This window comes from Humulus lupulus, chromosome 1, assembly GCF_963169125.1.
Source record: "Humulus lupulus chromosome 1, drHumLupu1.1, whole genome shotgun sequence".
NCBI lineage: Eukaryota > Viridiplantae > Streptophyta > Magnoliopsida > Rosales > Cannabaceae > Humulus > Humulus lupulus.
The window spans coordinates 306,458,461-306,473,431 of NC_084793.1; the positions used below are offsets into that span (position 1 = coordinate 306,458,461).

Here is a 14,971-nt window from a genome sequence, read left to right on the forward strand (position 1 = left end):
CTTCTTCTTTTTTTTTCATTTTTATTCATTTATCTATTTTTTTTTCTTTCATTTGTATTGTATTGTTTTTTTTTCATATTTTTTCATTCTATTTTTTCTTTATTTTTGTATTTATTATTTTCTCTTTTCATTTTTTTTTATTTTTTCACATATATGAGCTTTTTTTTTGTCTTCCATTTTTTTTTCTTTTTTTTCTACCAATTTTTTCATTCATATTTTTTTTTCTTTTCATTTTCCATTATTTTCTTTTTCTTCTTCTTTTCATTCTTATTTATTCATCTTTTTTTTTCATTCATCATTTCTTTTGTTTTTTTTTTTCATTTTTGTACTTATTCCATTTCTTTTTTTTCATACATATATTTTAACATTACATAATTATTCTACTATTTTTTTTACTTATTATCTTTTATTATTGTAATTTTTTTATAGTTTTTTCCACTATATATAAAAAAATTCAAATCAATTTTTTTAGCATTTTCTTTTTACTATAACATTTATAGGAATACCAAAATTTGGAAAGAAAACTAATAAAAATATGAAAACATGAATGAGTAACTGGTTACCTTCACATTCTTTGTGTGTATATTTCTGAGGGTAACTGGTTACTTTCACGTTCTGGTGTGTGTATATTTATGGTTTCTTTATGGTAACTAGTTACTTATGTTACTAAAATCATAGTTACTTCTTCTTCCTTTTTTAATGAAGTGTTCTTCCATTTTTTCCTTCAAATTTGATGTTTCTTTTCATATTTAATATAATTAACTCGTCACCCCTCTTAGGTAACTGGTTACCCCTATTATGACAGAAAGTTACTTATCTCAGGATAACTGGTTACCCCTCCTGGTACATGTTATTTAACCTAGCTCTAGGATTATTATTTTTTAAGATCAATCAAGTAACTAGTTACACTACTCAGGATTTGAAAAAAAAAACATACAATCTTAAAAAAACATGTTTATAATAAATAAATAATAATTTTAAAAACAATTCATATTACAAAAAAAATTGCAAAACAACCAAAGAAAAATTTAATATAAAATTAGTAATATAAAAACAATATAAAAAAATAAATAACCTAAAAAATAATAATCAAATTACAAACATACCCTTCCAAATTTGATTAAGAGTAAAACTATGGCATAAACCAACTTTTATACAAAAATATGAGAAAATAAACCCATAAAAGTGAAAATTCTTAAAAAAAACCATAGATTAACTTTTTTTGAAAAAAAATCATATTTTTGCACACTCTATTAAAAATCTCATATAAAATGTAATTTTCTCATTAAAAAAAGTAATGATATGGGCACACTTTTTACTATTGTCCTATATTTGACACAAAAACGTACCGATTTTTGGGGATACATTTTTTTTTTGTTTTTTTTACTTTTTTAAGGTTGTTTTTAAAAAAAAAAAAAACTTAAGTCGTTAAAAATACGATTTTCAAAGTTTTATAATTATGAAAATATGGTTTTTAGGAAAAACAACTAAAAAATAAAATGAAAGTAACTTGAAAATAACTCATTGGACCAACTAAACATTAACAAACAAAAAAAACCTAAAAACAACTTGAAAACACAAAAAAAAACAAAAACGAAAACAACACAAAAACAAAAAACAAAATTGTTAAAATGTAAAAATTTTCTTAAAACCGTAAAATTGAAAGAAAAAAATGTTTAACTGTAAAAATGTAATTTTTTAACGAAAATTAGTATTTTATGTAATTTTCCCAAAAATTAATGTGTTATATTTGACACAATTTTTAGTATTATGCTACAATGCACAATTGTAAAAGCTAATGTAAAAAGCAATATTTCACTAATGCTTATTTGATATTTATTGAAAATATACAAAGAATTTCTTTATATTTTATTGATGATAGTTAGAGATAATAATAAGATAGAAAGTCTAGCATTTAATGGTGATTGTTAAAAATAATACTAAAATAATAAAAATGACATAAACGTAAATAAAAAAATGTAGCATTTATAGTGATGCAAAATCTGCACCATGCTATATTGTGTGCCAAATTTGGTACATCTTTTGACACACCATTAATTTAGCAATATTTTAGCTGTGCCAAATTTGGTACATCTTTTGACACACCATTAATTTAGCAATATTTTAGCAATATATAATCAATTTAACACTCCATTGGAGATGCTGTAATGTGGCAATTATTTTAATTCATTTAATTAGCATGATATCATTTGAAAGAATATATTGATTCAAAGGCTTCGATGCAAATTTTCGTTTTTCCTTGAACAACCTACTCCTCTTTGATGTTAGTTAGATGGTCTCACTTTTGAAAAACCTAAAAAAACAAAAAAGAAATAAGGGATCCGAGTATATCAACCATTCATCAAATAGAAATTAAATAAGCAAGTAAACAGCTTTAGATATTAAAAAAACAGTACTTTACAGTATAAATAGTATGTGTAATATGTGCATGTTTTTAAAGTTTACACCACAAGCAATATAAGAATATATAATGACATTCCAATTGCTCCTTTTGTTTCTTAATTTTGGTATGGTGACCAAAAGCCATAACTGAAAGATGAATTAAACTTACATATGAAAAAAAAAATGATGAGTGTAATCAAAAGATTTGACAATGTATTTGTGAAATTAAGATGCTTCACTATTATTATCTCCACACTTACTATTTGACTTGCCATGGAAATAAATTCCCGCTTGATTAAACAATGCTAGCAAACGCAGTAGCTCCTCGTTTGACATCTTTGAAGGCCTCTTGTCATCAAAGCCACCTGATTTTAGAACCCTCATGATCTTCTCCTTGAAAGGGCTCACCCCAATTTCGGAGCCGGAACATGAACAGCACTCTTCTTCACCATCACTGTCTGCACTTTCTTCATCATCATCTTCCTTAATGATGTTATTGAGACTGACATTGTACTCTGCATTTGAGGCTGCCATTTCAGAAAAGTTTAACAGCTCTGCCACCTTCTTCTTTTGCTTAAACGTAGCTCCAAGTGTCTTGTTCTTTTTACCGAAACAGGTTCTTGTGAAAGCCAACCATTCTCCCAGGTTAACATCTGGAAGTTGAGCTTTTGGACGGATAATGACTACAGAAGAGTCCACTTTGGGACAAGGAAGAAATTCCCTCCTGCTTACATCCATCACATGCTCGACATCAGCCACAAGCGTCACATTTACAGCCAAACGGTTGAACTCAGAATCGCCAGGCTTAGCCAGTAACCTCCTCGCAAACTCCTTCTGAAGGAGAAGTGTGGCGCTCCTGAATGGGATTGACCCAAACACCAACTTAGCCACCAGAGGTGAAGATATACTATATGGAATGTTCGCAACAACAAGATCAAATAGCGGAAACTCGGCCTTCAGTGCATCCTTACGTATAACCTGCAAAACCCCATTTGAAAATAACTTATTTTGGTCACTACAACAGCTCAAAAGTCACGTTCAGGCATTTCATCGAACACGTAATGAGCAACCCACTTACAGTCAACCGATCTTGTAACCCACTTTCCGAGGCCCGTTTGTCAAGAATCTCGACCATCCGACTGTCGAGTTCGATGGCGAAAACCTTATTGGCCGCTTCCATAAGTTTCAAAGTTAGATTCCCTGTGCCGGGTCCAATCTCAAGGACGGTATCAGTGGGTTTTATAGCAGATTTTCGAACAATGGTGTCCAAAATTCTTTGGTTGGTAAGGAGATGCTGGCCTTTGCTCTTGTACAAATACAAATGGGTTCCCTTGTCGTTTTCATCGTCGTCGTTGTCGTTTTTGGAGTAGCGACGCCGTCTAGACCCCGAGTGGAGTTGCCGGAACGCGGAAAACTGGCCAGGGATTAGGCGGGATATAGGTTTCGAAGCTCGAATCATGTCGTTTTCTCCGGCGAGTGATTATTTTGGTTCTAAAGAAAACGACCGTTGAGATTTGAAATTCAGTTGCCGATCAACGTCGAAGCCACTGCGTTAAGAAACATATTGATCCCTCCATCCACCGTGCGCGCGGGAAGACCGAATTTTGATGGGCCCCCATATGGGCCTTGGGCTTTTGTTGTTGTTGTTTGAACAAAATGGGCCATGGGCCTTGTAGCAAGCAATTTCACCTCTTAATAATTCGGGTTGTTCGAGGTGTGGACGGTGAGGTTAAGTCATTTTAATAAATTACATTTTATATATTATTTGAATAAATTTTCAAATCATACTCCGATGACATATAACCTCAAATCGTATTGCAGTGCAGTTTATAATTAAACATTAGAAAAGTTTAGTAACATTTTATATCCATATCAATTAAACATAAATAAGTTAACTCTAAATTTGAATAATACAATGAAAATTTCAAATTTTAATAATATAACTCAAGTTTAAATAATATATGCAAAACTAGATGTCAAATTACAATTTTAAAATGATAAAGCTAAAAAATATATATAAATTGATATATTTATAAAAATGTGGTGTGACGTGATTTGAACGATAATTACATAATTTAAAATCCCAAATCTTACCACACCATGCGGTTTAGTAAAAGTATAACTCATATAGCACCATAAAGAATTTTAATTGGTGAGGTGTAGTGTGGGCGATTTATATGAGTTTGTATTTTTTTTTTGAAGAGCCCTAGTCTCTAGGACTTTCATTGTAATTTGGGCTCTGGGCCCAGGTTAAAAAATACAAGCCTAGCAGCTGGGATGGGCATTAATTTACCATAATTGACAAGTGAGAAGCCTAGTCTACACCAAAGGGTGTATTATTTAGATAGCATGTTATTATTATTTATTTTCAGTTGAAGTTTTGTAATATTAGAAATATTGGGTTATATGTATTTTACCATTTTTTACATAATAATCTTTATATGAAGCTCAATTCATCTTTTTGTCATTTTTTTAGTATTGATAAATGGTAAATAAAAACATTTAATTAGAAAATAAAAGTAATGTTTGGTAATTTAACCCCAAGAACCTGAAATTGTGTTTATAACAAAAGTACAACTATTAAATTTTTAAGAAAAAATAATAATTGTAAAATTAAGTCCATTTTACCCCCACAATTGTCAATTTTTAGTGGATGAAACTTGAGACATAACAAAGTTGGTTCATCATCTACTAAAAAAAAAAAAAATCCAAATATGGGTTATCTTGAAAACTTAATTAAAAAAGAAAATTACAACATACAGGACAATATCATTACATTTTCGAACCCTATTAAAATTCACATAAACACTTTTATTAATATCAGAAATTAATGCAATATATAAAGAGTAATGTCTTAAAAGTTCAAGACCATATAATATCTTCTTTTTTTTTTTTGGACCATATAATAACTTGGTGTGCCTCTTATCTGATCTTTGTCGCTATTTCATTTTATGAAAATTTTGATTATAAGATGAGTTTTTATCAGTAATTCATGGCTTAAATAATTAAGCACCGACACTCACAAAAGTCTAAAAAAAATTATTGTTGCTCTTCCAATAATGTTGTCTATTCATTCATATAAAATTTATAAACATCAAATAATTAACCAAACTAACTTATATGTTAATGGGTTTAATTTTCAACAAAGACGTTATATAGTGTTTCAACCGTTATACTTATCCAGATTATGATAATTAAGAAAAAGTCAAGATATGATTATAGCATGGAAAAATATTGATCATTACTGTCTCTATCTCATATAAATATATATATATATATATATATCATGTGGTTGTGCATGGTATGACTACTACGTACGTTTGATTATTATTAATTATATACTTTTTCAGAACAAATGGAGCCATGGCTAGTAATTAATGGATACTTGCTTTAGCTAGGGTTTGAGACAACATTAATTTTAATATATATATATATTAATGTACAAAGATCTGTTTCTTTCTTTCATTTTCATTAAGACTATACACATATATATAATTGATTATATAATCTCTTTTATTGATATATATATATATATATCTTAGCGGGTCCTTCCAAATCCAAATGGGACTTAGTTTTCATATAATGAAAGCTGAATTAATATTTGATGTATAAATTCCTGTTTCTTTTAGAGAATTATAAAAACAAACATATATATGATTAAAATAAAGTAAATATGTACTATATATCATATACAAATTATTACCGTGGTAATTAAAAGTAGTACTCTTAATTTGTTGTCTTTGTGGCTCTTTCATGTAAAATTCACCTATGGTAACTAATTAGAAGTTGTACTTTCTCATCTAGTTTAATTTTTTTTTTCATGGAAATTAATATTTTAATCCTTACGTTTTCACTAAATACTAAATTTAACTATTAGTTAAAAAAATCAATAATAACCATCTATTTTGCAAAATTTATCAAAATTAACTTTCTAGTTCACTTTGGTTGTTTTTTTCCCAATAATATTACATTATTATAAATAATAAAATCAGTTATATTTGTAAACAAAAATATATTTGTTATTTATAAAAAAAATCCTTAATAATTTATTTTTTTATAATTATTTACTTTTAGTTTCAAACATTAAAAATGAAATATATTAAATTATATTAATGATGATAAAAGAAAAATAATATCTTATTTTAAAAAACTGACCAAAATCAAATGCATAATTAGAATTTTTAAAGTAAAAAAATTAAGGTTGATATTCAACTAATATACATAGAATTAGAAGGACATTATATATTTTTCACCAAAATTTTTAATTAGTGGCATTACTTGAGTTGTGTCATGTGATGTTAAAACAATATAAAGTAAAATGTTTATGTTTCTGACTGACAAGCAACTAACATTCATCTATCTAACTAGTTAGTCGGATAATTGATTCAGCTAAACATCTTAAAAAAAAGTAAAAGAGTTAGATAAATTTATCATGATTTTGATATTCATCTAATATACATAGAATTAACTGACATTCTATATTTTATACCAAAATTTTTAATTAGTGGCATTACTTGAGTTGTGTCATGTCATGTTAAAATAATATAAAGTACAATATTTATGTTTCTTACTAATAGACAACTAACATTCATCTATCTAACTAGTTAGTCGGACAGGTCATTCAGCTAAACATTTAAAAAAAAAGTAGAGAGTTAGATAAATTGATCATGATATATGACAAACAGTGAAAATTAATATTTCTAAAGTAAAAAAATTAAGTTTGATATTCAACTAATATACATAGAATTAAAATGGCATTCTATATTTTTCACCAAAAATTTAATTAGTGGCATTATTTGAGTTGTGTCATGTCATGTTAAAACAATATTAAGTAAAATAAATTAATTTTTAATATATATATAGAGAATTTACTCATTTGGTACCCTATATCTTTGCAAAGTATCATTTTGGTACCCTCTGTTTTCAATAATGCTCATATGATACCCTGTATTTTAAAATTATACATATTTGATACACTATACTCAGATTTGATAGATAAAATTTTGTCAATATTATCAAACTGTCATTAGCTATGTGTAATTAAGTAATTAAATTTAAATTTTATACCTTATATAATTGATTAAATTGATAAAATTTTATTAATTAAATTTAAGTTTAGAGTACCAAATATGTATGATTTTAAAATACAGAGTACTAAATATGTACGATTTCAAAATACTGAGTGTGGGGTGGGTGCGGGATAGCAAATGGGTGCCTACCCATATATATATATTTATTATTTTTGTGGGCCAAAAAGTGGTTTGATCGATGATGGGTGTTTATTTTGGGACAAAGAGTGAATAAAAGAGAGAAATCTCAATTAACTTTTATAGAGTGTAGTGAGTGATGTTGAAGGAACATAAAGGAGAATAGTTTCTAAATAGGTAACATTATAATTATGTCATTGCCACGTAAAAATTAAAATAAATAATAATAATAATAGTTAAAAAGAAAAGAAAAACAACTTATAATGGAACCCCAACGTCTATGCCCCCAAAACCAATTATGGCTTTATTTTTTACTAAATAAAAAGGTCAAATAGAAATATTATAACTTGTAGTTGAAGAAATAGTACTTAGCAGCGTGTAAAACCAGTAATGAATAATAATTTAATTGTTTTTCTTTGTTTTAATTTTTCATCATAATTGTGTAACGGCAAGATTTTGGTCCAACGACTCTATAACTAGTTGTCTAATTAATTTTCACGTTTAATTAACTCTAAATTAATTTGATATAGCCATGCATGTGCTTGTTCATAATTAATTTGGAGAAATTTATTCACCTAGTGAATCCAACTTTTTCTTGCTTTTTTATTCTTTTAATTAATCATGTTAGATTCAACCTTGTTCCTTGGCAAAAAGTGAAAAAGATTTTCCTAAACTAATTCCTATTTATTCGTATCATTAGGAGTGTTCATTGGATCACATCCAATAGATTTAAGCTCATCCAATCTAATCCAATTCAATAGAATTGAGTCAACCGATCCGATCCAATCAAATAGATAATTGGATTGGATCGGTTCTATCTATTATATACATTCCCTGGTTATTTGTTGGATTGGATCGGATCTATCCAATCATTTAGAGTTTTTTTAAAATATAATTTTCATGTATATTTCAATTATAAAACACACAAATTACTCATCTAAATAAAAACACTATTTAATTATAATAATTTAGAGGCATACAACATAGATACATCTAAATTTGAAGCATATATGTAATTGGATGACTATTTGATTGGTTCGGTCGGTTTTTATTGGATGTTGGACTCCCATCCAACAACCGATCGATCCAATTTGAATTTTTAAAATTACATCCCATCCAATCCAATAATAATTTAATATCAAATTTTTAGCGATCAGTTGTAATTAGATTTAATATATCATGCACATATTTACATATCATAATAAATAATTAATTTTGCATTATTTACATTTAATGAACTTTAATTTAATTCGATTCGATTCAATAATAATTTGATATCAAATTTTTATTGAATATAGTTTGCACACCCCTGGATATCATAATAAATAATCAATTTTGTATTATTTAAATTTAAGGGACTTTAATTCCTCAACGGGCTAATCATAGACATTATATATTTGAAATCTTTAATTAATATTTTGGTGAATTTTTATTGAATATAGTTTGCACCGTCCAAGGCCATAGTCACAAAATCTCATGATTTTTTTGGAAGAGAATCATATATTTTGTTACTTTGCATTACTTTATCAAGAATTACAGTCTTATTATAACCAAGGATCTTAACGGTATTGGATATACTTCCTTTTCATAATTATTGCAATATATTATTACTATTTTTGATCACTTTCACTATGTCACATCAAATGATTTTCTTTTAAATGCTTATGTTTTAAATTTTTGTAATATAATATTTATCAATTAAGTGAACTCGTTTATAAAAAAAATAAAGTATTATGAGATTATAAGTTTTTGATGCATAGTTTTGTATATTATCTCTTTGAATTTTAATAATGTGTTTTTGATAAATTACTTTTTAAATTATGTATTTTATAAAATTATTTAAATAGATTCATAAATCTTATTTTAATGACAAAAAATTGAATATAATAACACATTTATTAAACAGAATGGTTATGTTTTTATTTTGAATTGTCAATTTGGTAATATAACAAAATTCATGGTTCAAGAATGTATAATACTAAAAATAAAATAGCAATATCATAAATAATATATATTCTTTTTCTATGAAAGATTAGTGAATCTAATTTTACACTATTGATATTAATAGATCATTATAAGTTTAATTTTCCTCTCAACTTCTAGTCTTAATTTATTTTTACACTTTTATATTTTAATATCACCCAATCTTCATTACAATAATTTTTATACAATTTTAAAGTTGAAAAAGCATTATCATAAAATAAAATCTAAAATTATGTACATATAATTTATAAATACATAGAAGCATAAAATAATTCATTATTCGGATTGTAAAAAAGAAAGAAAGAAATCCCAAAAAAATAGTCTTTGACTCAACTGACACGTGGCAGAAAATTTGCATAGGATCCAACAGGGATCCTGTCCTCTGCTCTACGTGCATCCCGGCCACTAATCGTACGAGCAAAAGACAATGCGCAGTACCACCGCGCGTCCCAATCATGAATGAATCTAAACCGTCCACATAAAATCAACTAATCATTATCTACAAAGCGACGGACCAGATTGAAAGTAAAGACAACGAAAAAGCCAAGCGGTACTCTCACGTTGGTTGGTAGCGCGTGAGATATAACAACACAATATTTCGAAGATTCTAGACGATTAGGAAAAGGTACAGTACACTCACATTGATGCATGCAACAACTCTGAGTAACGGAATCGCTTTCGCCGACGTTAACGGCGGAATGATCTCGCCAGAGTAAAGGCGTGACGGCGAGTACCGGCGTTAGATCGAGTCTGATAAGATGACGGGTCGGTGACGGTGGAACGCCCGCACCGACGCATTTTCTTAGTCGTGGACCCCACACTCAACTACCTCAAGTGGGGTCGGGTCCACTCGCTGTCACGTGGACCATGATCTGGCCAGCCAATCACGCGGGAACAATTGGAGCCATCGTGGAATAATTTTCTTTGATTTGTTAAGCATGAGCACTTGGAAACTTCATTCCGTACAATATATGTATATGTTTAAGGAAATTATATAAATTTATTTCCTTTAAGTTCACTTAAATTGTGGAATGTATTTATCAAAATGAAAATAAATAAATAAATAAATGTGGGGTAGTGTTTATGTTTTTGTCTAATTGATCAATATAGGAAAGAATTGAGCACTATTTAAAAGTACAAGTAAGTTTGACAATATTATATTCATGTACTAGTTTGTAATTATTAGTTAAGTACATATGCTGTCACTTTTTTGTTTATTTTCTTATTTTAGACATTACATATTACAATATAATACAAATTTTTATTTTTTTTACTTTTTTATAACATTATTATCTAATTCGATATAATTCACCAATAAAAAATATACTATTGGCAACTGCACAACTCGATAAATTTGATGTAGATCATCAAACACCACTAACTTAGGGGCCGCACATGGTCGATTCTAGGGTAAGGTATAACGCTAAGGGTCCTCCTTATTTAATTTTTTTTATTAAATTATTTATAAGTTTTATTGAAAAATTTATTAAAATAACTCCGACGTTAAATTTTAACTAGGGTCCAGGATGAGACAAGGACCACGAGAGACAATGTGTGACCTCATTTGAAAGATTAAGATATTTGTATCATTTAGAAGCAAATTGTGTGGAAAATATAATACGAGTACGAGACCAAATATGAAATTGTGTGTGTAGAAGAGACAATCCAAGAAAATTTTGAGAGAAAATGAAGGAAACAAATTTGATTCTCCAGCAAAAAAAGATGACCAAAAGTTTGATGTGAATTTATAACATGAATGTCATATATTTTATTTTTCTTATGGTAGTGTAGTGACGTTAGTAACACGTTTTACTAGCTGTATATATAGCTCAACAAGTTAATTTGTCAATCTGTCACACTAGTGATCATTAATGGCACAGAAATAAAAAAAGATTCATATATATATGCTTATATAAATGATATGAACAAGAGCCACACATCCGCAGAGGTAGTACATGTGTTTCTATTTCACCACTATTGAAATCAATTCAATAAATTGGATGGCATTTTAACACAAATACCTACAACATTTATAGCTATATATGGGAAAATATCATTTTGGTCCCTGTAATTTTTTCGAATACGTGATATCAAAATAGTACATTAGATTCGATTTCGGTTAAAATATTTTTAATTATAAGATCAATTCTCGGGTCGTTAGTGATACGATGAGTTCAGATAAATTAAGAAAGTGGTCAAGGAACTGAGAATGAAAGATTATATTTTATTTTATTTTTTACCAAAATTGAGTATAAAGTACTATTTTATTCAATTTTGTAAAATACGTGATCCGAATTTTTATTTAACAAAACACAAGGATCGACATGTATTTGAGAAAAAAACACAGGGCCTAAACTAATATTTTCCCAATATATATGTTCTTCTTTGCAAGTAAGCAAATTTAATAGTGCTTAACTTGAAAGCTCTTCAAATATATTTATACTGATCAACCATGGTGAAACCAATAAGTAATTAGGGTTATGCTGTATGTGTTAATGTGCCTAATTCCATTGTGCTTTTAATGGGTTTGCACTTTCATTTATAATATACACATATATATCCTTTTATTCTCTTTTTTGGGGCTCTGTGATATATATATTATAAAGACAAAGATATTAGGTATGGGAGTTGTAGGACCTTATCACCACTAACCCTACACAACAACTTTTTTTAATGAGATATATAACATAAGACTAATTGCTTTGTTGTCCCACAAGAACTAGTTTGGGAGTAAAAGAAACAGTTCATGATCTATATACCAAAAGTTGTAACATAACATCTTTTTTATTTATGTTATGGATAATATATGTTGTGTGAACCAATTAAGTGGGTAGCCAAATTAAACGAAGTGCGTAATGTGCGCAAAAGTTGATGATAGTAATCAAATTAATTAGGCCTGAGTGGACTACTAAGGTCCCCACTCATGGCTTTGGGTAACCAAATTTTCCCTATTCTCTCCACTCTTCACGCCGAGGAATGTTATGTGAAAAAATGTATATGCGATTATAAGGAAAGGAGAAGTAGCAGAGAGAGACCCAAAAAGCCAAAGTGAAATTAGCAAGGGAACAAAGATTGGAGACAACCCTGTTAGAGAAAAATATGCCACGTAGAAAGTGTGTGGATACATTCAAAAATACATAAGAGTATAGTTTATTCGACTCGTCACCAATTGGTAGAGTGTGTATCTAATCCAAATTCAAAACTAGTCCTAAAAAAAGTAAAAGAGAGCAGTCAACGATTAGTGAGCAAAAATAGCCACCATCTTAAGGGAGAATGTTAGAAAAAAATACCCCACATGAAAATGAAAAATATGAACCTTATCACTAATTAGTTTTGAGATGAACCTCGTGTTTCTTAACATACAACCCATTCTAATTTTAGACCAATTTCCACATTCTAACTAACCCATGGTTTCTTTTAGTTTATTTATAATTAAAAGATAAAGACTAACCCACCACCATACCATCTCATCACAACAAAACTCAGTTGACTTTGTTTTTGGTGGACTATGATTATTCAATTTTTTTTGACTAGTAATTCATTGATAAAGTGCATAGGGGGTTGTGTTATTATTTAGTAATATAAGTATTCTTTTTATTAATATATAAGCTAAGCTCACACACACACAGCATTTGATTATCTTTTTAGGAATTGATAATTAACTAAAGGAACCAGTCTGTTACCACTGATCAAGAAGTTCTTAAAAACTAAAGATAATAATAGAGTATACATTGCTGAAGTGGCATGTTTTGATTGGATAGTATTATTGTTATGTTAGTAGAATGTATCAGTCAACATCATGCTTATAAACTTTTACAGTCAAAGTTATGCTTCCAATGTCCCGCTGCTGTTTTTGTAGGTCTAATAGTAATATAAAATAAAATGATAATTGCTAAAACTAAAACTAATTGTATTTTTTTTAAAAGGGTGTGAAATTCATACCAATATATTTCAATTTACTAGCTAGTGTTTTTGCTTGAAATACATGTCAACATTAATAAATTTTCTTTCAACCTTTTTATGTTACTTTGGTTTCATATAATAGGCTAATACTTTATAGAGTGTTGCTATTTGATATTTTAAGGAGCTCAATACCACATAAGTTGACATCTTATAATTGATTAGTTATACTTTGTGATACTTATTAAATTCAAATATAAATATATGAGACTCAATATTGAATTGTACTAATAACAATATATCACCTGTCTTATGGTATTGGCAACAGTATTGGCTCTTAACATTTCTCTACTTTATACGAATCTATTACTACTTGTAAGATTGCAAGAGCTATTCATTTTCTTTTGACCTTCACTAATTTACTTTTAATAATATTATTACAAGTGTTTGAGGAATTGGGATAATAACAAAATTTTCTATATTAGTAGTGCATAGAAAACAGAGTCAGAATTATCACACTTGAATAAATTGGCAAGAGAACAATAATGTTAGTATATTGTTATGTAGCTTGAAGTGACAGCTGGTCTTAGATGAGGATCTTAGGCAGAGATAACAGATCTATCTATGGAAGGTTGAAGATAGATGTATAGATATGATGAAATGAGTTTAAGACAATATTAAAGTTGAGAAAGAAAAGAAAGATAGTGACAAAGAAAATATGATGAATGAATGAATGAGTTGATGGATGGGAATGGAGGGAGTTCTATTCCTTATTTTCCTTTTCATATTCACATGACCCCAAAACACAAAGAATAGCACCAAAATAATTAAAAGGAAAAAAAGAAAAGAAAAGAAAAGGGGTTTTGGGGTTCACATGGAGATGGTACGGTATGTCATGCCTTTGTGGAAAGCCAAGACCTTGACAGAAGTAGCAAAATGTGATATGAAGACATGATTTGGTGTTGTTGGCTACTCTCTCTCACCTTCCTTGTGTCATTACTACAAGGCCCTTTTGGTCTATTCAATTGAAAAATGTCCAAAAAAAGATATGAGATTTGATTAATTGGGTTGGTTTAATCTCCACCAAGCCATATTAAGTTGTTTGATATATACCCTTTTGATGCATTTTCTTTTATTTGAGTAAATTACTTACTGGAAACTTTGTATTAAAAGCTGTCACATCATGTACATATATAGTTTAAGTATTTTAGTCTAAAGCACTATGAAGAAAATTTGGCGCTAAAGCAAAAGGAATACTGACAACTTATATGAGGAAATAACCTCAAAAGTACACTTTACAAGATTCTATAACGCATGTTAACAACTAAGTTAATTAATCTTAACCTATGAACTGTATAAAGCTTTGATTTTTATTATTTTTCTTTTTACTGTTTTTGGCTACCCTTTTCATTACGTTTGACAAGTTTTTTGTTTTCATTTATAATTGGCAGCCACGCAGTGTAGCTTCTCTCGACACC

The 14,971-nt window shown here is 28.5% G+C and overlaps 1 protein-coding gene across 2 annotated transcripts; it reads right to left on the reverse strand.

Moving 5' to 3' along the window:
* Positions 1-2,161: 2,161 nt before the first annotated feature.
* LOC133781998 (ribosomal RNA small subunit methyltransferase, mitochondrial) lies at positions 2,162-3,986 on the reverse strand. 2 transcript variants are annotated; one of them, XM_062221141.1, is made up of 3 exons: positions 3,482-3,986; positions 2,664-3,381; positions 2,162-2,314 (listed from the first exon to the last, which is right to left on the reverse strand). In XM_062221141.1, exons 1-3 carry the CDS (start codon positions 3,860-3,862, stop codon positions 2,286-2,288), a joined length of 1,128 nt encoding a protein of 375 aa, XP_062077125.1. In that variant the 5' UTR covers positions 3,863-3,986; the 3' UTR covers positions 2,162-2,285. The 2 variants fall into 2 exon arrangements, with proteins under 2 accessions (XP_062077125.1, XP_062077117.1); XM_062221133.1 differs by lacking the exon at positions 2,162-2,314 and having other exon boundaries at positions 2,552-3,381.
* Between the last annotated feature and the right edge of the window lie 10,985 nt (positions 3,987-14,971).